The sequence below is a fragment of the Chanodichthys erythropterus genome, chromosome 21, assembly GCF_024489055.1.
Source record: "Chanodichthys erythropterus isolate Z2021 chromosome 21, ASM2448905v1, whole genome shotgun sequence".
Classification (NCBI taxonomy): domain Eukaryota; kingdom Metazoa; phylum Chordata; class Actinopteri; order Cypriniformes; family Xenocyprididae; genus Chanodichthys; species Chanodichthys erythropterus.
In genome coordinates this window covers 3,286,588-3,312,604 of record NC_090241.1, presented here as the reverse complement: position 1 = coordinate 3,312,604, position 26,017 = coordinate 3,286,588, and the positions used below count along the sequence as shown (strand labels likewise).

Sequence of the window (26,017 nt, the reverse complement as noted above, 5' to 3'; positions counted from 1 at the left end):
GTTTCAGCTCAAAATACCTCATAGATTTTTTTTAATGAATTTTTTTAACTGCCTATTTTGGGGCATCATTAACTATGCACCGATTCAGGCTGCGGCCCCTTTAAATCGCGCACTCCCTACCCCCTGAGCTCTCGACTATAATACAGTGCATTTACAAAGTTAACACAGCTAATATAACCCTCAAATGGATCTTTACAAGATGTTCGTCATGCATGCTGCATGCATTCTTCAGATCATGTGAGTATAGTATTTATTTGGATGTTTACATTTGATTCTGAATAAGTTTGATGGTGCTCCGTGGCTAAAGCTAACATTACACACTGTTGGAGAGATTTATAAAGAATGAAGTTGTGTTTATGAATTATACAGACTGCAAGTGTTTAATAATGAAAATAGTGACGGCTCTTGTCTCCGTGAATACAGTAAGAAACGATGGTAACTTTAACCACATTTAACAGTACATTAGCAACATGCTAACGAAACATTTATAAAGACAATTTACAAATATCACTAAAAATATCATGATATCATGGATATGTCAGTTATTATTGCTCCATCTGCCATTTTTCGCTATTGTCCTTGCTTGCTTACCTAGTCTGATGATTCAGCTGTGCACAGATCCAGACGTTAATACTGGCTGCCCTTGTGTAATGCTTGAACATGGGCTGGCATATGCAAATATTGGAGTCATACATATTAATGATCCCGACCGTTACGTAACAGTCGGTGTTATGTTGAGATTCGCCTGTTCTTCGGAGAAAAAATGAGACTTACATAAGAAGGAGGAAACAATGGAGTTTGAGACTCACTGTATGTCATTTCCATGTACTGAACTCTTGTTATTCAACTATGCCAAGGTAAATTCAATTTTTGATTCTAGGGCACCTTTAACCCAACCATTGGGTTAAAACAACCTAATCGCTGAGTTTGTCCATTTTCAACCCAACTTCGGTTGTATTTAACCCAGCATTTTAACTCAGTGTAAGTTTCTTTAGTCTATACAGTTCTTATCCGTTATGTTACATCTTATGCGGTTAAATGTTTAGTGTCATGTTTGTTACCATGATTGTGTTTTGTGTTTGTGTATGGCCTCAGTATTTATCTCAGTTAGTAAGAACAGACAGATTTTGGTACTTTTATTTAGTATTAAGTTAACACTGTTAAAAAAATTAAGTGTTGCCGTATTTTTATAAGTAAAGTACTGTCAATCACAGCTGTATTTTTTTTTTTTTTTTAATTTCAGAGTTTTTTTTTTTTTTTTTTTACAGTGCCTTGAACCATCTTCCTTGGTCATTATGCACACTGGTCTGGTCTACTGGATTTTCATTACGTCTGTGATTCTCATGTTTGCCTATTCAGACCGCCGCAAACACAGGTCAGCAAAAAACCCACCTGTACCTCTATTAACTAGACGGAGCTGTCACCCATAGAGATACACGCTCCTTAAGCAAACACAAAAATACACCTGTGAGCTGAAGGTGAATTCAGGTAAGCCCCTTTTGTTCACAATCTACATTAAATAGGCTAGTCTTTAAAAATAACAGATACATTTACCAATAGACTAGGTAATAATAAACATTTATTTCACATGTAATTTATTTTGTTGTTGGGTATAGTAAACAATTACACAAATTTGCAATGTGTAACATGGATACTGTAATCTAAAATGGCAACCATCATCTTATGGATAAACATCAGTCATCACATATTTTTGTATATAGTAATAATTGATTTTGAACATTCACAGTTTAAAGGGGTCATGAAATGAGAAATCAGATTTTCCTTGGGCTTTTGACATATAAGAGGTCATCATACTATAAGAATATCCTGTAAGTTTCAGAACTGAAAACTTCCTTGTAAGTCCAAAAACAGCTTTTATTGTTGCAAAGCCAAGTGAAGGACTCGTTCTGGAATGTGCCTATTTATGGCATAATAAACAGGTGAAAGACTGCCTCTGCTTTAGAAAACCAACTTAATCATTGAAACTTTGGCCCCGCCCACTGGTGTGTTAGTGAGATGAGGAGGAGAGAAGAGCGATACAGGACTAAAAATAACATTACCTTTCAAAGGATCCTAATGCAAGGAATATGGTTATTTATTTTCAACAATGTGAATGTCTCACCTTTATGATATGAACTTGACAGTAATGCGACAACATGTCAGTAACTGTGTTAATTCTAATGCCTGATCTGATATTAATGATTCATGTACAGTCAGATGTTCTTTGTCTGTCAGTAAATCAAACCAGTGACCAAACGGTCATCTTCACTTTGTTTCTCTTAGTGGATGGAAATTTAAAAGCTGATTAAATTGTATGTAAAATGCAATCAAAGAACGCTCCCTTTACAATCGCTGGAGCTGTCAATCAAACAGTGACTGGGTTCTGGGCTTGTGCCAAACCTAACGTAATAATCAACAAATCTCTTAGTTACATCAAGTTTGCACTGTTAGTTTTGATGAAAGCATTCATTAGTGTGCAGAAATCGAGTTGCAATGACGAGATCACTGCTTTCATGCGCTCAACAACATGTCTGTGATCGGCTACAGTGTTCATCACTGCAACCTTTCATGCCACGATCTAAATATAATGCCATAGATCTAAATATAATGCTATAATAAACACTTTTCATGATTAGTTAACCTTAAGAGCTGTAGTAAAAATGTGCTAAAAGTTTTTGAGAGTTAAACGTAATGCTTAGCTATTTCATATGCAAAGATGTCAGCCAATCACAGCAGAGGGCGTTTACACTGAAGTCTCACAGCAGACACGCCCCTTAAAACAGAGCGTTCAAATCAGAGAGCTAAAATCAGGGAAAGAAAAAAAAACTTTTATTTCTAAATTACAATTTTTGATGTAAAAATCATAATAACATTATAAGTGCACCACAGGAAACATTATAAAACAAATTGCAGTTCATGACCCTTTTAAAACAGTGTAACCACAGTATGCAGTAAAACGACTGTGATTCCCACCTTGAGGCATCAGTCACTGTCTGAGACAAATATAAACATATTGAATCCTAAAATAGAGTAACAGGCTATGAAACTATCTTTAACCATAGAAACCAATTATCTTCCAAACAAAAACTATAAATATACCATAAGTCTAATTCTGAGCTTCCAAAACTTTTTTCTGCTGTACATTCATTTCAACAACGTTCATCCTCATTCAATTCCATCATCCATCAGTTCCTTATTACTTCTGTATCTTTGACAACAAACTACTCTAAATAGTCTTCAAGAGTACAAATACTACTCCAAAGAAACCCTGCCCCTAAATCCTCTCAGTATTCCTATACGAAAACATATCTTTTAAGCATACATACCTTCACTGCTTGCTTCTCAGGACCATGAAAAACTTCACAATACACAACCTGAACATTTTCACCTGAAATCTCCACAAAGTCCTCAGTCGGCTCCATGACGTTCCAGAGAGAAGCACCTGATCCCTATCAGCTGGTATTCACACTTTCCCCCTTAATAATAAAGATAATAAAGAAGATCCAACCAGCAAGTGCATAGTCCTCTAATTAATGAGAGATACTGCTCAAAGTGAAGTGAAGCTGGGAAGCTGTATTCTGTTAATCCAATTTGGAAACAACATTAGCTCAAGTCAGTGAAAAGAATGATCGGGTCAATATCGCATTAGAGAGAGAGCAAGCGAGAGAGTGAAAAAGCCTCGCAGTCGGCTAAAAAATTTCAGCACGCTGCCTATGGCGAAACACTTTTTCCCTGAAGGCAGCCGCTCGACACAAGCTTACTTCAGCAGGGACCCAATTGAGGCCGGTGAGTCCAATCACAAAACGCCTGATTCGGGAAACAAAAAATGCACAAGTTTGCTTATCTTTCGCCGCAGAAGTGATGATTGTGAGAAAAAAACGAAAATTCAAATGAATGGCTTTCATCCTCGATTTTGACGAGATAACAGTCTTTTTGCTGAAGAATGACTTTGGAGGGTCTGTACAGATTCATGTTTAACATCATGAAAGGCTCAAAATGAAGTTAAACAGACAGGTTTCTCTTCAACTAAATGAAGCTTTTATTAAGCTTGGAATAGCCACAATTCAACTGGGTTTGCAATGCAAAGCACAGCGAATGTGGTCCAAATGGGTCTGTATTTTATAAGGAAACAAATATAAATTCTCCCAGACATCAATTTTGAAGTATATCAGTCATATCAACATATACTATGTAGTTACACAACTTCTACAAACCAATTATGCTTGCTGATTGAAATTTTGGTAACACTTTAGTTTAGGGTCCAATTCTCACTATTAACTTTTTGCTTATTAGGATAGAATGTTGACTGTTTATTAACACTTATAAAGCACATACACTGCAAAAAAGAATTGTTGGTTAACTTAAAAAAGTAAGTTACCTGGTTGCCTTAAGTTCATCGAAATTAAAAATTTGAGTTAATACTATGAAGGCGATTGGATTAATCAACAGAAACTCAAAATATTATGTTATCTGAACAACATTAATTATTCAAGTTGATTTGACAAAAGACAAAAAAATGTTGTGATAAGTCATGAAAATATTTTTTTACAGTGTTATTAATGCATGATCATATTCTACATCCCTTAATCCTACCAATACCTAAACTTAAGTAACTAACCATTAATAAGCAGTAATTAGGAGTTTATTGAGGCAAAAGTCATTAGTTAATAGTGAGAATTGGACCCTAATCTAAAGTGTGACCGAATTTTAAAATGATTTTATGTGCCCTAGTTTAAAAGTTATATGTTAATGCTTACTAAATATACACACAACATCATATAAAATGTTCATTCACAAAAGCACAGGAACCTGATTATGGATTATGGTTTGTATCTTAAATAGATGGTCTATATACAGCTGATGGGAATTAAGAGTAGGTTCTATGGGCCTCTAACACATACACACACAATTCCTGATGGCTTTTCCAGATTTCATTTTAAGGCATTCAAGTGGGGCACCTAAGCTATGTGACTCATTACATTCTATACATCAGCAAGAAATGGCTCTGCCCCTTTAACAGCAAATTAAGCTTTACACTTTTACCCATATGATAACACCTTAAACATTTTCAACCTTAAAGAGATCAGGTCAGTCCTACAAAGAATAGAAAAAGCCACATATTTTTAATCCTGAAAAAAAAAAAAAAACCCTCCAACTGAAAAATGAATGAGAGACGTGCTGTCTTTTTTTTTTTTTTTTTTGCATTGTTTAAACACGCCGTATGGAAAAGAAGTGAACGTTCAATGGGAATGTGTGCTATTAACAACACATACAGAAAGACACATACACACACAAGCCTCTGATGAGCATCTCCCAATAGTACACCCACGGAGATTGGTGGGCTGCATCTAAGAAAATCATGGTACACTGAGTCTCGCAGGCCCTGTATGTGCAGCACAGCTGAGCCAGTGTTCGGCACACGCACACGAGCACGCTCACGCACGCATACATATAGCCAGTGGGAAAACACTATATATAGCCGTAGCCAATTCTGATCACGAGAAAAATAACTCACCGCCTCCGAGTCTTCAAATCCATGCAGGTACAAATTGTCATACATGGAGGTTTGCTATTCCAAAGAGGTCCTCTTGAAGAATAGAGAAAAAAAAGAGAGGAGGAGGTGGTGGTGGAGATGGAGAGAGAGAGAGGGGGAGGAGGAGGAGGAGGAGGAGGAAGAGGAGGAGGGAGCCACCACCACAAAAAAAGAATCGATGGGGGGATGACGATCCCCTTGCTCCACAGAGGAAGAACAAGGAGAGGAAAAAAAAGGGTGAGAGATGCCTCACGAGAGAGGATGGAGAGAGAGAGAAAGAGGGAAAGCAGGCCTGTGCAGACGGCTCGGCCTGCAGGATGGAGTGGATCCCTCGTTCAGCCTCCAATTCTCTCACATCCTCAGGCAGGGAGAAGCTTCCCAACGGCTCACTGACGCGGATGTTTCATCATCTCTCAGCAACACGCTCACACACACACACGGCACGGCGCTGCTCCCCGCATCAGAGAGAGAGAGAGAGAGAGGGGGTAAGGCAGAAAGAGAGAGAGAGAGAGAGAACCCTTCCTCAATCTCAGGCTGATGACACAGTTGACCAGCTGCATGCTGATTGGTCGAGAAGCCTTCTAGTCAGAGCTGCTGCTGACGTGTGTTCTCCTTGACTGTGAACGCTGATGAGAGAGAGAGAGAGAGAGAGAGAGAGAGCCTCCCTCTGCCTCTTTCATTCTCTCTTTCCTTCTGTCATTTCTTTTGAATGTACAGTCAGTTTTTCTCCAGTATGTTCCAGTTTATTTGCAATGATCCTATTTTCTTCATTTAATCATTATTCTGCACAACATCTACACTGTTAAAATGTTTTTTTTTATCTTTAGAATCAAAGCCATTGTATTAAATGTAATATATTTTTTTTTTTTTAAATAACACAAATTAAAACAAATCCTTCAATACTTTTTTAAAAAGTATATATACACTCATCTGCCACTTTATTAGGTACATCTTGCTACTACTAGTATCGGGTTTGACCCTCTTTTGCCTTCAGAACTGCCTTAATTCTTCATGGCACAGATTCAACAAGGTGCTGTAAACATTCCTCAAGGCAGGAACACAGCAAGCCAACGGCGACAAACTAGTGGCGATGAAAGCAGACTGTGCGGTTGGCTCATGTCGGCAGCCTTCTGTGTACAAAGTTGGCCTGACACACCAAACCGACAGCCGACGGCCAAGTAGCACGTCCGTTCAGCGCCTGCATAAGATGAAATGCCTTTCCGAACCAGCAGGTGGCAGTAGCCGAACAGCCAATCAGAATGATCAGATGGACTGACGAGCTCCGACGCCGATTCAACATGTCGAATAGCTGGAAAAAAGCCGACGAGGACCAACTTCAGCTGACAGAGTGGAACGCACTGAGAAAACTTAGTCGGCCGACCGTCGGCTTGATGTGTTTCTGCCTTCAGAGATTTTGACATAATATCATCACACAGTTGCTGCAGATTTGTTGGCTGCACATCCATGATGCAAATCTTCCATTCCAGCACATCCCAAACTGGTACTCTATTGGATTGAGACCTGGTGACTGTGGAGGCAATCTGAATATAGTGAACTCACTGTCATGTTCAAGAAACCAGTTTGAGATGATCTGAGGTTTGTGACATGGAGCATTATCCTGCTGGAAGTAGCCATCAGAAGATGGGTATACTGAAGTCCGATCCCAAGATGGTTCCTGTCAGTGAGTCCACTCCATTGTTTGAAATCTCCGAATCCATTCCAGTATGTGAAATCTCCACATCGGTTTCAGTGAGAGAAAGTCACCAGTCCCGTCCCATCATGGCCGCCATTCCAGAGTCTCTTCCTGTCATGGCCGCCATTCCAGAGTCTCATACCTTCATGGCCACCATTCCAGAGTCTCGTCCCGTCATGGCCGCCATTCCAGAGTCTCATACCTTCATGGCCACCATTCCAGAGTCTCGTCCCGTCATGGCCGCCATTCCAGAGTCTCATACCTTCATGGCCACCATTCCAGAGTCTCGTCCTGTCATGGCCGCCATTCCAAAGTCTCATCCCATCATGGCCGCCACTCCAGAGTCTCGTCCTGTCATGGCCGCCATTCCAAAGTCTCATCCCATCATGGCCGCCACTCCAGAGTCTCGTCCTGTCATGGCCGCCATTCCAAAGTCTCATCCCATCATGGCCGCCATTCCAAAGTCTCATCCCATCATGGCCGCCATTCCAGAGTCTGGTCCTGTCATGGCCGCCATTCCAAAGTCTCATCCCATCATGGCCGCCACTCCAGAGTCTCGTCCTGTCATGGCCGCCATTCCAAAGTCTCATCCCATCATGGCCGCCATTCCAAATTCTCATCCCATTATGGCCGCCACTCCAGAGCCTGGTCCTGTCATGGCCACCATTCCAAAGTCTCATCCCATTATGGCCGCCATTCCAGAGTCTAGTCCTGTCATGGCTACCACTCCAGAGTCTAGTCCCATCATGGCCGCCATGCCTGAGCCCTCGGCCAAGATGGCTCCAGTCCCTGTCCAGAGTCTAGAGATGACTCCTGTCCCTGTCCTGAGTCCAGAAATGACTCCCGTACCTATCCAGAGTCCAGAGATGACTCTAGTCTCAGTCCAGCAAACAGAATGCTCTTTAGTGTCTGCTCCAGAATACCCTTCAGAATCCGCTCCAGTGAAACCCACAAATCCGCTTCAGAGTGAAATCCCAGAATGCCTTCCAGAGAGTGAAATCTTCCAGTCTGTTTTTATGAATCGCCTTCATCAGTCTGTTCTCATGAGAAAAATTTCTCAGACCATTCCTGCCCTTGAGTCAGCCCCTGACTATCGTCCAGTGAAGGGTCCAGCCCCTGACCAGAGTCACATATCTGCTCTCGTCCCCGAGCTCAACCCAGTGCCCGCTCTCATATCCTTGAGCTCAGCCCAGAGCCTGCTTTCATCCCTGAGCCTACCCATGAACCCACTTCAGATTCCTCTAAAGCCCATGAGTCCGCTTCAGAACTCTCTTCAGCCCATGAGAACTCTTTAGAGTCCTTTCCTGCCCATGAACCTACTTCAGAGTTCTCTTCAGCCAATGAGTCAGCTTCAGCCCCAAAGCTCAGTTCAGAGCCCGCCTCAATCCCAGAACTCAGTTCAGAGCCAGCTTCAGTCCCATAGCTCAGTCCAGAGCTCAGTCTAGAGCACTCTTCAGCCCCATAGCTGTCAGAAACCTGCTCTAACTTCTGAGTCTCCAGCACCACCCTAGCCTCCTGACCTTCCTGCACCACGATGGCTTCATTACCTTCTTGCTCTGCCATGGTCCCCTGAGTCTGGTCTTGATGTTGCTACTTACCAGTCCATTCTCCTGAATCCTCACCTGATCACCTGTAATGGTTCTTACCGTCATCTGTATTCCACAATCCTCTTCTTCTGTACAGATCATCCAGCTGCTATCCTTCCATCTTAACAAAGAAAGAGTGACTGTTACTACTGAGCTAAGTTCATTCAAATGATCTACCTTCCATCTATTCATCTGTTTGATTCACCTGCTCTCTGCCACCATTGTCAATAAACATAGTAAACAATATTACCTGTGTTGTCTCCATCTGTCCACTGACACACACACACACACACACACACACATATATTTATATATATATATATATATATATATATATATATATATATATATATATATATATATATATATATATATATATATATATATATATATATATATACTTTTATTTTTACAGCACATCAGACCTGAACAAAACAAAGAATAAAGACAGAATGTTTGCTTCATTGACCTTAAAATGTGTCTGATTACTAGTTATACTGTTTAAGTAATAATTTAATTGAGCCAAAAAAGGGGCAAATCACTTTTTTATAGACTGCTTTTAACCTGATCACTTCCAGAAATGGACAATTACTTTACCTGTCTCAGGATAAAACTGGTGGAGGTGGTGCTGCCATCAGACCTCTTCAGTCGACTACGGCGTGAGTATGTTCCCCTGTTCACCTGCAGAGGGAGCAATGACAGAAACATGAATGATTTTCTTTTTTTAAAAGGTATGTTCTTCAATCTTCAACCATTTATTCAATCCTTTCCCAACCATTTTGAGATAATATAATATTTGCATATTAATATCTTACAGTCGGATCAGTACTGAATTTGTTGGCCAATATTATTGAATTTGCCTGCTAGTTTCTATCAAGGTTATAATAAACGTACAGTATGCAGACTAAAATATAGACTGAATGTTACATAAAAATAAATTAGAAACGGGTAAAATATGACTAGACTATACATTGTGTAGAAACATAGTAGTTAGCCAAATTTGGATGATGGAAGGGAGAAAACACTGTGCATGTGCAAATAGTGAGCATTAATGAGGGATGTTAATTCTGTAATGAGCGCCACTTGTATCAAATGTAAATTATCGGTGCAATGTATTAATGGAGTGATATAACAGCAGGAGCAGAAAAGGTACAGAGCGGCCATTCAGCTTGAGGTTATATCAGAGATATTAACCCTTCCTTATCCCTGGGAAGAAAAAAATTACAGCTGTATAAACAACAGGAAATTTGAAAGAGGAAGAGAGAGACAGGGGGTGGGCTGACAAAAAAAAAAAAGTCACTACAGGGACACATTAATTAGCCAGGTCTGATTTGTTTCTATTTCTAGGCGTCTCTAGAGTTCTGTAGTGTTGAGGATAGACAGAGAGCTTGTTCTTTTTAAAGTTTGTTTAATAGGGCCACCGAAAAATAGGTCAGTGTGCTCATTTCACACCATTAAGGTTGTAGTCAGGTGATCTAAGTGAGCTTTCTTCATTATTATACTCTCTAATAGTAGGTATTTATCTATGCTTCAAATATTTCACGTGATTTAATAAAGCTTAGCGTTCACTCTTAAAGATGAAGGTTCTTTATTGGTTTTAATGAAGCGTTCCATTCAACAAAAGGTTCTTTATAGCGGGAAAAAAGGTTCTGTAGATTTTTAAAGTGTTCTTTTTAGAACTGTAAGTTTTTTTGTGGAACCAAAAATGGTTCTTTATGGCATCGCTGCGTAAACCTCTATTTTCGAACCTTGAATTCTCAAGAGTGTAGTAAAAGTCTCAACGCTTGAATTCATACAAGTGCCCTTGACGCCAAAAAACAGCACAATTGCAGAAGCCACTAAAAACAAAGTGTACTTCTGTTTAATATCCTTCAAAACTATGTTACTGAGAGAACTTGAGAGCAAATACCAACCAAAATGATTATATCCTATAAAGTTATCCAATAAAATTAACAAAGAACTTTAAAAGCGACATCTCATCTCAAGTCTTAACATGGTCACCTGAAATATAGGCGCTTGGATTCCCTCGCCGATCTTATTCCTGATATAAATGTGTCGAGACATCTCGGCCAGCACATCGGTCCAGATCGGGGGTTGCTGGCCTGCTGGCCCGGCCCAGTGGAAGTTTGGAGGGTTTCGGACGGCTTGATCCAGCTTCGGTGATGTGTGTGAGTGTTGCCCCGCGCTCGTGAAGATCCGCTCTGCTCCCGAGCATCAGAAGAGCCAGAAACTCGTCACAGTGTGACAGGTGTCAGGTGCGCGCGCACCACAGCACTGCGCGCGCAAAGAGCGTCAGTTAATGTATTTGGATAGAATGAAATGAAGTGCGCTACTTCATAAAACTAATAAAAACAAAAACTAATAAAGCACAAGGTTTACTGCGAGAATATGTGTGTTATAATGAAGTGTTTTGTTACTCTGTTAATAAAGTCATGAAGAAAAAATGCATTATGATTTTATGGAACAGCAGCAGCATAGCGCCACCACCCTTTCTCCACATAGTGGCGCTATTGCTTGAACAAGCTTAGTAAATCATATGCACGACCATGTGATTCATAATAACAGAAAAAGATGCACATTTTGTTATAATCTTTATTAAAGAATTGTGGAAGTCCTTTTAGATATATCTTGAAAAGCCTGCTCCACACGAGTGAACTTGAAATGGTAGAGATTTAAGTATATACATGAACTTGAACATTTTTAAATGGGTGATTCTTAGTTTTTTAATGGCAAACTTTAATTGAAAATAAGAGTTGTTCAAGCTACTAACACAAGTGACCCAAAGATAAACATTTTTGGAAAAACTATCATGCAATAGTTTTGTAAAATATTTGGTGTGATTGTAATAACAGCAGATTTAAAGCTGCAGTCTGCAACTTTTTGGGGTTAAAAATGATCCCAAATCAATTTTTGAGCAAGTACATAAACCAGCCAGTGTTCAAAACTATCTCCTTACCTTAGCTCGATTCACAATGGTAAGCTTGTAATAATGTTTTATAATTCAGGTGGTAGGTTTCCAAAGGAAATTCGTCTTTGTGTCATTACGTCACGTCTGTTTACATGAAGAAGGAGTCCCAGCTAGTAGGCTATATCACATGTGAGGATGGCGGATCATTTATAGCCTTTTCTCACAGCAGCTGCAATAGTTAAACTTATTTTGATGGTGGATTGTAATCAGAAAGCTCCAATCATGAGTGACAGCTGGAGATTCAGCCATAGTCAAAAGCAAAAGACTTCGGACTGCGGAGTGGCTACACAAATTGAAATTTACGGGTAATGCAAATACACACTAAATACACAAATGTTAACATTAACAATTTGAGAACAAATTATAACGATAATAATAATTTGCACGGTTTGATGTTATCTGAGCTAAGATTTAATCACCAATTGTAGCGTGATTTACTGTAATGCTGTTTTTTTCTCAGTTGGTCAGAACAAAAGTGGCAGACTTTACTTGTTCAGATGATATTTTCCAGTGAAAATTCTTATTTTGGTCGTATTTTATTCTATACTACAAATACATTTACATATTTATGTGCTTATAAAAATACGCTGCAATTGTACTTTTGGTATATAAAATGGTACTTAATGCACTTTAATTGTGCAGAGATCCAACTAAAGATATGCTGAAGTATTTGATTATGCTAAAATGGAACTATTACTTTAGGTAAACATTAAATATCTTAAAGATATTATACAAAGATCATACAATCCTTATTAATAGTGATATTAAAACAATTTTTATTAAAACTCTAAAAATTAAGTTTATTATAATTTTATATCAGTAAGTCTTAAGTGATATGTCAAGTATACTTAGTATGAAATAAATGTATTTTAAATAAATTTTGGTATAGTTTATTTTTTTTTAAAAAAATTTTATCAGCTCTTCCACTTGTTTCCTACTCTCTGAGGTACAGAAGTGTGCGGTGACTCTTATGACACTCATCAGAAACAGGGTTATTTTGTACAGGTAGTGACATTTGATTGATTTTAAGTACATCCATATTCATCCTTTTTCGTCTCAACCATAATAATGTGAAGTGTCTGTTATTGAATGAAGCTCAAATACTTTCCTTGGAAATAGATGTTGGTTCTAAATGTAAGCCGTGTCTGTTCTGGTGCTACAGAACACAAGAGGGCAGCAGCAGCTCATCAGGGAAGCGCTGACAGGTGACACGGTCTAGTGAGCTTGGAATTGGCTGCTCAGCATGTCCCCCTCTTGCTGGCAGATGCCGAAATTACACCACAATATATGTCACCTTTATTTTAAGGTAACATAGTTACATGTTTCATACACTTGCTATAGTAAAATTATGCATAATTACAAGTAACTAACACTAAACAAAACCGTAACTCTATAGTAAGTACATGTAGTTAATTCATATTACTCAGTACTTGAGTAACTACAATGTAACTACGTCACCTTAAAATAAAGTGTAACCAAATAAAGTGTTATCCAACTTTTAATTTTAATAATGTATTACTAAATGTTAATAATGTATTACTAAATAATTAATATTACTAAATAATTAATATTAACTATGAACAATAAATGCTTTAGAAGATGAGTTAAAGTGTTAACCATGAAACAAGCCTGGAGCATCTTTCACAGTAAAATGTGGTACCCTACAGAGAGCTATTTATTACATTTATTTATTAAAGAGCTATTTCTGCCTGATCTTACCCTTAAATTCAATTTTATTGGTGTAACTTAATATATTTAGGTTGGTTCTGTAATGTAAAATACTTGTATTTAATTTGAACAAAATCAATTAATTTAGATTTTACCACATGAATCACATTTTTTTAGGTTACAATTTTCTCTTGTGTTCATATCAATTTATTGTCTTTAATTTAAACCTCTTACATTCATAATTCATTGTTTTATTGTGTGTTTTAGGTACTTGGATAAGCATCATCATTATTACTATGGTAACACTTTCATTTACGGTCCAATTCTCACTATTGATTTGCTTATTAGCATGCATATTACTAGCATATTGGCTGTTTATTAGTGCTTATTAAGCACATATTAATGCCTTGTTCTGCATGACCATATTCTACATCCTAAAAGGATTAGTTCACTTTCAAATAAAATTTTCCTGATAATTTACTCACCCCCATGTCATCCAAGATGTTCATGTCCTTCTTTCTTCAGTCAAAAAGAAATTAAGGTGATCAAGGTGATCATTTGTTTATATAAAGCATACAATTGTATTTTTTTCGCTAGATAAGACCCTTATTCCTCGTCTGGTATCCTTTAAAGCTCTGTGAAGCTGCACTGAAACTGTAATTTTGACCTTCAACCGTCTAGAGGCCATTGAAGTCCACTATAAGGAGAATAATCCTGGAATGTTTTCATCAAAAACATTCATTTCTTTTCGACTGAAGAAAGAAAGACATGAACATCTTGGATGAGTAAATTGTCAGGAAAATTTTATTTGAAAGTGGACTAATCCTTTAATCCTACCCAATACCTAAACTTAACAACTATAACAACTAATTTACTAACTATTAATAAGAAGTAATTAGGAGTTTATTGAGACAAGTCAGTTAATAGTTGGTTAATAGTTTGAACTGGACCCTAATCTAAAGTGTAACCATTACTATTATTATTAGTAATAGTAGTAGAACATCATTAAGAGCAGAAAGCATCATTGACGGCCATTCATATTGACAAAATAGGTTTTTCCACCAACATGTAAATTTCAAAAAAATAAATGAACAAACACATTGCCCAGGTTTTAACCTAGTGTAGATCCCCACACATCCCAACATGCACATAGACAAAAAAGCTTTCTCGTGATAAAAAGAACACAATCGACGTCAACGGTCTTATATTCTCTCTTTAATGGCATCAGATATTGATGACAGCATTTTAATACAGCAGAACTCTGTTCTAGACAGACATAATATATCTAAGAGGGCATCATAAAAGATACAAGATCATTACCATAAAAAGAAATAAATACAAATCAAAATCAATCCAAAAATCTGAGCATATATCTCTCTTAAATAACGTTGTATAAGCATACAATAATCAAATCAACATCAGTGTCAAAAACAGCATCAAAAACAACAGTGATACACACACATGACAAAAGAATAACCTTTAACGAATAATTTTATGACTGAAACAGATTCACATTTCTATTTCATGAGTGCTTAGCACTGTACTGTACTCTCTCAACGTATCCATATTCCATTTATGAATGTACCTCTTGTTAAAAACAAGTACAGCACAGAACGACAGCATCGTCATCTATTAGAAAGAGTCGTTGTTGCCAGCCAAACACAGTGATACACTGATCTCACTTTGCCTTTATCATTTTCTACATTAGTCCATAGAAGAAACTTGCCAGTAGCTCATTTCTTGTACTTCAACAGGACATTGTTATCGCAACTGAGAGGATGTACTGTGCACGATCAGTTAGGCTTAAAAATGAATAAAACACACATTTCCCAAAAGTTGCTCTATGGGAAATGACACTTGAAAATGGTGGAGCCTCGACGTACGAACACAAGGCAAGAAGAGTCATGTGACTACTAATATGATGCAGCAGGTGTAGCTTAACGTACTAAACACAGAACAGTTTGCGATAGACAGTCAAGACTACAGCATAAAGGAATAACCCCTCCATTATGCACTACAAAGGGCCAGGATTACCAAATACATAGCAAAAATGACTAAACCCTTCATTGTGCACTACAGAGGGCAAGTATGATAAATTACATGTAATACATACGTATGTGTTTGATGATACTTGTGAGCTTATGAAAGAGAACTGATCAGACATGTAGTCTGTATCTACTGCATCTACTGATACAAAGCATTGCAGTCAACATTTCCACTTCAAGTTCATGCTTGAAATGTAAATGTGCGATAGCCATCGGAACAAACTGAAAACAGCATTTGTGTTGAGCAGATTTACTGTAGCTTAGCTTGAAGAAGCTTGAATTTCTAATGTGCAGGACTTCATAACTGTATTACATCCAAACAAGAGTCATTTCATTAAGTCTCCACTTTCCCGAAAGTGCCATCGGGAGGTCTGTAATATTTAGGAAAGGCCTTCAGCTGCAGACAGTTAAAGGCATACTTGCGACATCCAATGTTCTTCGTGGTATTCTCACGGCGGCAGCCCTCGCTGGCAGGGGAATGGGGCGGGATTGAGTGTGTAAAAACAAGTAGAAAACAAACAGAACATGAAGCCATGTTTAGAAAAATCACAAGCAAAAATTATCACAGCCACAAAAGATGGCAGCAGATATTTCAGCAGTGTTATAAGCATGAGTGTTACGGGTGAACAGAGAATGAGGGTGGCCAAAGCTACTCGTCATCAAAAAAAAGCAGCATAAACAAACCACGTCACAATACAGTTAACACAAGCTGAAAATGCAACAAAAGAGGGTCACTAAAAGTTCTTTAGGACTTTTTTTTTTTTTTTTTTTTAGGTAGTTGCAATGATGAAAATATAAAGAAATCTTTAAGATCAGCATGCTACATTTGCTGTGTATTAGGGAGTGGTAAACAATTATTTACGCTAAATAATTACATTTGATCAGGGCGTCTATTGCACATGTCCCTCTTATTGAGATTCCACAAATTCTGTCTTTTATATATACACATAGAAATCGGTGATGCTTTCAAAAATGTGCTTACACATAAATATCTTAGAGATATTCAAGAAAGAAAAATAAATTCTTCAATGAGTCAACCGTTGCAATGTAAATGTAAATGATATCAGTAAGCATGATATGGAACGGTTTATTTCAGGTCAAACTGTCTAATTAGAAATTAAACATCTGTGCAATGTGTCATGTCGTTCCAAACCCATTTGACTTATACTTTCTTCCGTGGAACACAAAAGTAGAAATTCTGAAAAATGTTCATGCTGCTCCAATACAATGGAAGTGGATCGGTAGCAGAGGCTATCAAGCTCTGAAAAAAAGCACCATAAGTACTCCTAAGTATACTTAATTTTCCATGTTCCGCACAGCTTTCAAAGTATACTCAACCGCGGATGAGCACGGATGGGCGCGTTCGACACATGCACAGTACAATTACTTTTTTAATACTCTGGGTTCAAGGTTCAATCAGACATCATAGGGCAGCACTGAGTCATCGTCTCGTTTGGAGACTGCTTCCTCCAGAGGTCACATTTGATGTCTTATTTAAGAAAAGTAACTGTAATAAACTTGACTGTTATTCCTCGTGAGGTGTAAAGTACTTTCTTACTTTGCAATCTAAAAGGTTACTTTTTTTAAACAAGACCACTTCGATGACATAAGCAGCCTTCAAATGCGACCTCCAGAGGATGCAGCCTTCGGAATGAAACGCAGCTAATGTTCGCTCGGAAGGATAGAGAAAGAAAAGTAGCGTATCCGCCCATGCATGTAAAGTTTAGAACAAGAACCAAAACAAAAACGACGGAGAAGGATATGCTGCTTTGTTTACCATTTTGTATCTCTAATCCCTCTTTGACTACTGCACAGCAGTGCTAATTTTCACAGCAAATTTTGATTTAGTTTTAGTCAGTCTTTTGACTTAAATGCCATTTAGTCATATTTTAGTCATCTGAATTGTTTTAGTTTTAGTCGACTAAAATCTAATGGGTTTAGTTAAATTGTAATGCATTAATTAAGAATTTCTGTAAAATTTCCAAACTCATTATATACTGCCGGAGAAAACATCTATTAACCTGCTATTAAAACATCTATTAACATGGAATACAGACATATTTATAACATGTCTTTGTTCATCATAAAATTAAATAAAACCACTTATCCTAAGCAAGAACAATGAATGATATATGGATCCTTTATAACAACTTGCATACATCATTCTTTATTCTTTCAAGCAGACATATTTATTTGTATGAATTAAATTGAATTAATCCTTAATAAAGCTATTAAAGAGCAGTGAATGCTTTTCTCTTTGTCTTTTGTTTGATTAATATTAAGCGCACAGACGGCAGCAGGTTTATTAGGCTGCTGTCACTTTAAGACTGAATGTGTTGATTCAGTACACTGATGCACATCCGATATTCTCACAACTGTTTACGTTTTCTTAAGACATAACCAACTATTTACGTGAATACTTTACAAAACTGACATTTTTGTTTTGTGTATTTATCCATTCAGATGCAAAAGAGAGCTCAGTTCAGTACTCGTGCGCTGTATACTGTAGCTTTCTGTGTTTATGTACGCGGCTGCACACTTCAGGTGTCTGCACACAGAAAATCACACTGAATAGAGCTCTCTTTTGTGTCATCATGCTTTTTCAGATCTATATATATGTCTGCTCTTCTCTTTCTCTCAGATGTTTACATTTTTGAATGTTTTATGAGACATGCAGCAAGTGTATTTCAACTTATTATGCAGCGTTAGCAGGGGTTACACTTTTTTCGGGTAAGGTTGCAGGCATGCCTTCAAGTGGCTTTGCAGACAGTGTGTGCAGACGTCTGCGGATCCACCCAATGATGAAAATTACATCACACGGACAGTGACCGGACCATAGCGGAATGAGTATGGATGAAGTAAACTTTGGGATTAAGTCTTTTAAACCCTTATACGGCAGCTTAATGTAATAAACCAAGTTGTTCACTGAAAAATCGTATAAGAAAAATGTCTGGAAAAGAGCAGCTTGAACTTTCTGCTAAATATCTCCTTTTAAGTTCCACTGAAGAAAGAAACATAACAAAGGTGAGTAAATGATCACAGAAATCTTTTGATAACTTAATAGCTAAAAAAAGCCCTTCTAAATCAAACCGGTTCCTTTCCATGCAGAGACCTTGTAGTTTTTGACTAAATGAGCATGTACGCTCAGTTCACGAGCCTAAAGTGTAAAACGAGGTAGAACTAAGAAATCTACTTTGATCTTTGAGTAAAAGGTTATATTTTTCAAATATTAATTAAAAATACTGAAATAATATTTAAAAATGTACAAATGTTGTAAGAGGAAGCATAAAAACAACACTGCATATTGTATAATATTGTTTATAAAATATGATTCTCTGAGCATGAAAGCTCAATATAAATCAAAAGAGCATGTGCTCTGAGCCTATTTATTAATCAAACAAATTCATTAAACCAATCCACAAAACTGTTCCATTACAGATAGATTCCCAAAACATTCACTATACAGCTTCAAACCTAACTGATCCTTAAAACTAGGGCTGCACAATTAATCCAAAAAGTTTTGATTATGAGTATGGCTGCCACGATCAAAGACTTTATATATAGGAAGACGGTGCACTCCTATTAATTGGCTGGTCTAGCATGAAAAACAAGCTTTTTTAAATGCTATTTGAACATAAGAAACAAGCTTTATGAGACTGTTGTTGTCGTCAGGTATTCATTGGGGTTTTTAAAAATGAAATTTAATTGTAAGCTTAATGAACAGTTAATTTGATGTTTCCCCAATCAAAAAGATGCATTTGGACGCATGAGAGCGAGAGGCCGAGTGAAATAACTTGTTTTTGCCACGATTAACCATGAATGTCTATACAGCATTCCATTTAGCACAATATGTGTTTCTTGCAGCGTTTAAACAATCACAAACTAGTATGTTGTGCGAATTAGAGGCATTTACGCCGGTCAATAACGACAGCTGATCCTAATGAACGAGTTATTTGAACACAGGCAAAAAAAAACTCATAATTTGGATAGATGTTGTGCAGCTTGTTTGTAAAATAGACAAAGTAACATCAGATTTACACTGCAAGCTGTATGTAATAACATGCAGCTGTTTTAATATAAACGTTGTGAATTTATAATAATAAAATAATTCAGATTACAATATCAAGGGAAATAATCTATTTGTCATAATCATGCAGCCCTACTTAAAACCACTGATCAAACTTGAAATCTATCAGACTGAGTCCTATCCTTAAATTCTATTCGTTAAAACCTAAAAACGACATTCAGCCAAACCCGAGGCAGTATCTGTCTAAACAGACTTCAAAATCAGTTACCAAAACCAACTTACTGCATAAGATGTATACTCATACTCAGAATACAGCTAATAACATTATCCCAACATGATTTAAAACAAACAGGAAAAAGTCTGGAAGTCTTCTAAAGAAAATTGAGCAAAAATAGACTCACAGAGCCGCAACATCATTATAAACGAACCATCTCAAATGGAGATATTTTGGGACAGTCAATTTCTTTTGTAGGTCAGATGAAGTCTACACTTTCTGTAGCCTGGTGAATGTTAATTTTTTTTAACGTTCATGTAATGGACAGCTCTTTAGGGCATGTAAACTCAAGCAGTGCTCACTTGTAAACAGCAGATGTACTGGCCGTGGCATGTGGCCAGACACATTTTTACAAAGCACAGAGAGGCCATTTCTAATTTGGCACAGAGGGAAGCACGATTAAACTGGGAGTCCTTTAAAATGATGAAATCACTGTGGTAAATATTTACATATAAAATATATATATTTACATATAAATAAGGGAAGAATTCAGAAGATTTGCAGCCTGTATGTCATGATTAGTTTTGGCAAAAGAACATACATTCTATTCATTAGTCCTGCATAAAAACACTTTACTTAAAGCAACACATGGATGGTCTTCTCATCTAAACAGATACATCTTAAAAGGACTGTTCCAGGTTCAGTTCAAGCTATCTAGCAAACATTGATTACGTCTCTCAATTTGGAAGAAGGTTGTACTTTCAAAATTGCGTATTTTAATTTTAGTGCCTTTCCCCATAGACTTTCATTGTTAGTGCATTAATGTAAATAAGGTTTTGTTTGTTTTTATGAATTGAGTGACCGGTCAAAATTGTGTTTAATAGAACGTATGTGAACCTGGAACATTCCTTTACACAAAATTCCTATTAAACCTATTGCCGTTCTATCAGCTGACAGTGAAAAAGTAATTCTCAAATGCATATTTAGATTTCCCTGACTGAAAATACAATCTTATATGGCCAAATTTAACAGTTTTACTGGAAAAGCTGCAAACAGGCTAGTGCAGACCAATCATGGCAAAAGAACAAAATGTTTTCTTCCTGCAAAACATGGGAAGACATGGACACACTTAACACCCTAAAGTGCAATACATTTTTAAAGCAAGTGCGATGATAGTTGAAATGAGCTTTGGCCGGGCCTTAGCTTTGCATTTAGATAGAAACACATGGAAGACGTAACAAAATCGACCACAAAAATCACTGGAAAACTCCATGATACTGTTACAGAATCAGTATCTCATTATTATAAATATTGTACGGACCACCAGCACACGATATGCGTGCCGTTATAATAACATAAATAAAACAGTTTTATATTATAAGAATATTTAGTATTGAATAAATAAATCAATGTCTTAAATATATATGTTCAATGTACCCTCTAAAATAATTCAGAATATCTGTAATATGTCACAAATTAATTTACAAACTTTTCTCTTATGTCATCCAAGATTACTTAAGAAGAGAGAGAGAGAGAAAGTGAGAGGTAAGGCAGATAGAAACACCAAGACCTTTAGACTGGCTGTTAAGGCCCCGATATACTTCAAGCCAAATCGAAGAATGAACAAAATCTTATAGAACAAAATCAGGTTAAAATGAAGTTTGTTTCGAGAGAAGTTTCCAGAAAAGTTCACTCTGGCTGGTAAACACCTTCGAATTGGTGATTACGTCATTTGCTTTCAGATGCGAATAAAAACATGAACACACTGGAGAGCTGCTTTATGGTAACTGAAAGTGACACTGACACTGACTGTTTTTAATATTTAATAATGTAAAGCTGCTTGCTTTGAAGCAATATATCGAATAAAGTGCTATATAAATGAACGTGACTTGACAGGAGTGCCACATTGCATAGCTGATGCAGGGGTGTAACGATACGCTCTGCTCACGATTAGATGCGTGTCGCGATACTGGGTTCACGATACGATACACAAAATTCAAATAACAGATTTATATCCAAAACATTAACAATTTTCAATAACTTACATACAACTTAATAAAGAATTTACAATATTTCAAGATTTAATTGAACTTCCTGTATGTAAATTAACAATTGACATTAAAACTGAATATTAACATGAAATTAGAATTAGAATAGCTAGGAAACCTAAGAGAGAACTTCTTAATGGTGACATCAGAATAAAAATATTCATGATTCTGAATCTGAAAATATATAATTATACTATACATATAAAAATAATCATTAAAATTAGACATTTGGCATTACCAGGACCCACAAATATTGCCCCACTGCATTATTATACATTATATTCAACATTAAATATAGTAGTATTATTACGGAAACTCTGTAAACTTTCATTTTTTCTAACACAGTACATTCGCGCTTTCAATGCAGGAATTCGTTGAATCTGTTTTACACAGACAAGCCACCTGTGCAGATTATACACTTACATGATAAGAATAAACAATATAAAACGCTTTGAATCATCATACTAGCAAAACTAAAAACGTGACATGGTGAGTTAAATTATGCTTTGCTTTCACTTCGAGGAGTGCCACTATAAACCAGTAGCGGCCTTTGTTATAATTCACCTGTTTCCCTCGAACAGGCCTCCGTTTGCACTCGAAAATGAGCCCTGCCCCCCACCATCATGGAAATTTAAGGGTGTTAGGTGCAAAAATGCCACCAAATTTAATGAAAAAGCCCCCAAAATTAAAGATATATGGGGCAAAAATGTCCTTGTATGAGTTCTTCTTTTATAACAGGGTATAGAGTGCTGTTTTCCTGAATATCAGCACGATTGCAAATGTGATGGCCTATTGATTTCATACAACGGTTCAATAAACAAGAAGTTAATATATGGTGACTTTTATTTTAGACTTGGAACATTTTACAACAATGGGAATAAAAGACTGGGATTACGCCCTAAAGTAATATATTGCTCTCTTAAAAGGTTTATTGCCATGACTTAACTATAAAATCAGTTTTTAATATGAGCTCTTAATCATACATTATGACTATGGAAGATTGTTTCTGTTAAAAAAAAGGTAATTGCAACTTTTTGTCTACTACTTTTTATCTCGCAATTCTGACTTTTTTTCTCGCAATTGCAAGCTTACATAACTGTGATTTGATATTCGCAATTGCAAGATATAAAGTCAGAATTGTGTGATAGAAACTCGCAATTCTGACTTTTTCCTCGCAATTGGAAGTTTATATCTCACAATTCTAAGAAAAGAAGTAAGAATCGCAAGATATAAACTGTCAAATGCCAGAAAAAAGTAATAATTGCGAAAAAAAGATCAGAATAGAGTGATATAAACTCGCAATTAGGATCTTAAATCACAATTATGTAAACTCGCAATTGTAAGAAAAATATTTAGACTTTTTTAATTTATTTTTCAGTGGCGGAAACATGATTCCATAGTTTATTTTCATTACTGATGCACACTTCTATTTTTTTTGGCAGTAAGTTTTGGAAGATCATTATCTTTGCAAGGTGGACTTTTCAGGGTAAGAGATGGACTAAAAATAAACTCTAATACTTTACAGCTAGATTCCGATAAATAAAAAAGATAAATTCTTGTGTGTGGTGCTGGTCCTTCAAGATTCACTCTCAATCTGTCTGTCTATAAAGCCTATGAAAAATCTGTCTTGTATTTTACTACAATTCAGTATGTGATTCTTAAACGGGGGACATTTTTTAGGATTTTTTACCTAATCTAAGTCTCTGAGATCCTGACACCTCGCACTTCTGGAGACTGCAGGTAGGTTGCAGTTCTGGAAAAGGATTTCTGATGGTTTCACACTTAATTCTTCGCTTAGCAATTTTGCTGTCCAATGGTCATGCCTTAACTGCAATTTATAGTATTGCATTAATATTGCATCCTTCTTGTGGGGATTTAATAATTTTTGATCTTTCAGTCTGAGATAAATCTCTTTTTGGCTCATTTTATCATCTTTTAGCTCTTTGGTCTCTAAAGAAAAACCCAAGAACTTTTTAAAAAATAATTTTCCAGGACAACTACAAGATTTTCCAGCACATTTTTCATTTTCTCTAATTTTCCATGTGTTTTCTAGGACTGGAAAATTTGTCATCAATTTTCCAGGTTTTCAAGGTTTTCCAGGACGAGTGGGAACCCTGTCTATTTCACAAACGAAAAATGTTCCAAGCAAATCAACAGAACCATTCAGTCTCTGAGCAACACCGTGATGTTTCGTTTCTGAATGAATCCACGTTTTGAACGAATCATTTGACTGAATGATGGGGGGCCTCCAACTGTTTCTACACCAGTGCGTATCGCTTCAGATAACAGATCTAATTGCAAAGCATGTCAAAATGACCATTTCCAAACTTTTATTAGTTCATCCAAAAATTTTAATTCTTTCTTCATTTACTCACTCTCATGTGGTTTTCGTGCATCACGCACACGTACATTTAAACGTCCGTGTTTACTATAGTATGCACGTCTTTGTAAATCTGTTGATCATATATTAGACCGCTATGTATTATTTTTACAACGCCTTTATGATCTTTTAAGTTTTAGGGGAACTGACTTTAAATGGAGGGACAGAAATCTCTCAGATTTCATAAAACCAATTGTGTTTGGAAGATGTCTTAAAATTGTATAGGTCTGAAACGACATGAGGGTGAGTACATGATGACATTTTCGAGTGAATTATACTTTATAAATACAGTAAGCTGAGTCTTGAATAAAACACGAATCATATAGTTAACATCAGTGATACATATCGTCGCATTTTTATTTCGCGATATAACGATGTATCGTAACACCCCTAAAACATCCCAATCATAATCAGATGCTTTCTTAACTGCTGTTTTCTCACTGCTGTCGTTTTTGTTGTGTGTTAAACATGCAGCATTTAGATATTCACCTAAACACGCTCACAGTTTTGGCTTGTTCGCTAACTGTATACCTGCTAAGGTATTTCGATCTTCTTTTTATCCCTAAGCGAAGAAAGAAAACGATCTTTGCCATGAGTATATCGGGGCCTTTAGAGAAAGGAGCTGAAATGAACCAGAGAGAATTCAGCGTTGTCTGCAAACAACTCCTCACCCACAGGAGGAAAAAGTGAAAATAAAAAGAGAAAGAAAGTGCTGAGATAGCTGGAGTGAGGGAGAGAGAGAAAGAAAAATGAAAGAAGGGGGTCTCAGGCTCAGCTGCAGCGGAGTTTGGCCAGCAGGTAGGCTATGCTGAGGAACACCCAGACGATGAGCAGGTTTGGGCTCAGGGCCAGAAGGGGCAGAGAGTAGAGCAGACTGGGGTCCAGCCTGAAGTCCCGTATGGGCAATAAGCCGCTCAGGTTCTTCTGAGTTACCCCCTCCCTGGTCCCAATGCTGCAGAGAGGGGCAGGGGACGAGGGAGCGGCGGCAAAGGCCAGAGAGGACAAACAGAATGGGGCGACATGCACAGGATGGAGTGACGTGACCATGGAGGTGGTTCCAACAGTAATGCAAAGTAATAATGAAATTAGAAGATTAAGTGGAGACATGATGACAAGGTGTCAAGTTGAATCCATCCGTCAGATATGGATGCAAAACAAAAAGTAATTCCAAAAGACATAAAACAGACATTGTGAAGTAGGAAAAGAAATACAGACACAGAGAAGGGAAGGAGAGAGAATAAAGAAAGAGAAAATTAAGAGTGATGTTCTACATCTTTGCCATTTAAAGTAAAGAAACGGGCTCCATGTTGGACAGAAGTGGGCGTATATAGGGGCTTTGCTGCTGCTGCCAGCACTGGGCCATGCAAATCAAGCATCCTCCCAGCATGCAACAGAGCCATCATAACAAAATTAAAACACAGCGTCTCTGCATCTAGAAGGAGATCCAACTGTTTTACATACAGGCTTGTTAAGAAAGGCAAATATATAGGTATAGATAGACTGCTGGCTTTCTTTGAGATGCATTTACAATCACTCAATCTCGCGCGGACACAGGCGACAGCAGCACAGCGCAGTGGAAGATCATGCATTGTGGGTAATACTTTACCTTAACATCTAATTCATTAACATTAGTTAATGAATTAAATATTATGAACTAACAATGAAGAACATTTTTTACAGCACTTATTTTTTTATCTACTCTAGGATAATGTTAATTTATAAATATAAAGTTGTTCACTTATGTTTTATATAATATACTAAGAAATGCAAATTTACACACTGAAATGTAGTAGTATACACTAACATGCAAATGTTTGTGGTTGGTAAGTATTTTATGCTCACCAAGGTTGAATTT

The 26,017-nt window shown here is 37.1% G+C and overlaps 2 protein-coding genes across 10 annotated transcripts in view; both read right to left on the bottom strand.

The window, feature by feature from the left end:
- Positions 1-10,987, bottom strand: part of cacnb4b (calcium channel, voltage-dependent, beta 4b subunit) — a 28,246-nt gene extending 17,259 nt beyond the window's left edge. For 2 of the 4 annotated variants that reach the window (XM_067372821.1, XM_067372823.1), the window contains exons 1-2: positions 10,814-10,987; positions 9,410-9,493 (exon numbers count right to left, since the gene is read on the bottom strand). In XM_067372821.1, the coding sequence (XP_067228922.1) occupies positions 9,410-9,493; positions 10,814-10,876 (147 nt within the window). In that variant the 5' untranslated portion in view covers positions 10,877-10,987. Of the gene's footprint in view, positions 1-5,515; positions 5,658-9,409; positions 9,494-10,813 lie in introns of those variants that run through there. The other 2 variants (XM_067372822.1, XM_067372825.1) reach the window with 1 other exon arrangement.
- A 3,666-nt stretch (positions 10,988-14,653) lies between these two features.
- inpp4ab (inositol polyphosphate-4-phosphatase type I Ab) overlaps positions 14,654-26,017 on the bottom strand; it is a 62,946-nt gene continuing 51,582 nt past the window's right edge. For 5 of the 6 annotated variants that reach the window (XM_067374917.1, XM_067374915.1, XM_067374919.1 and 2 more), the window contains one exon: positions 14,654-15,960. In XM_067374917.1, the coding sequence (XP_067231018.1) occupies positions 15,828-15,960 (133 nt within the window). In that variant the 3' untranslated portion in view covers positions 14,654-15,827. The other variant, XM_067374921.1, reaches the window with a different exon arrangement.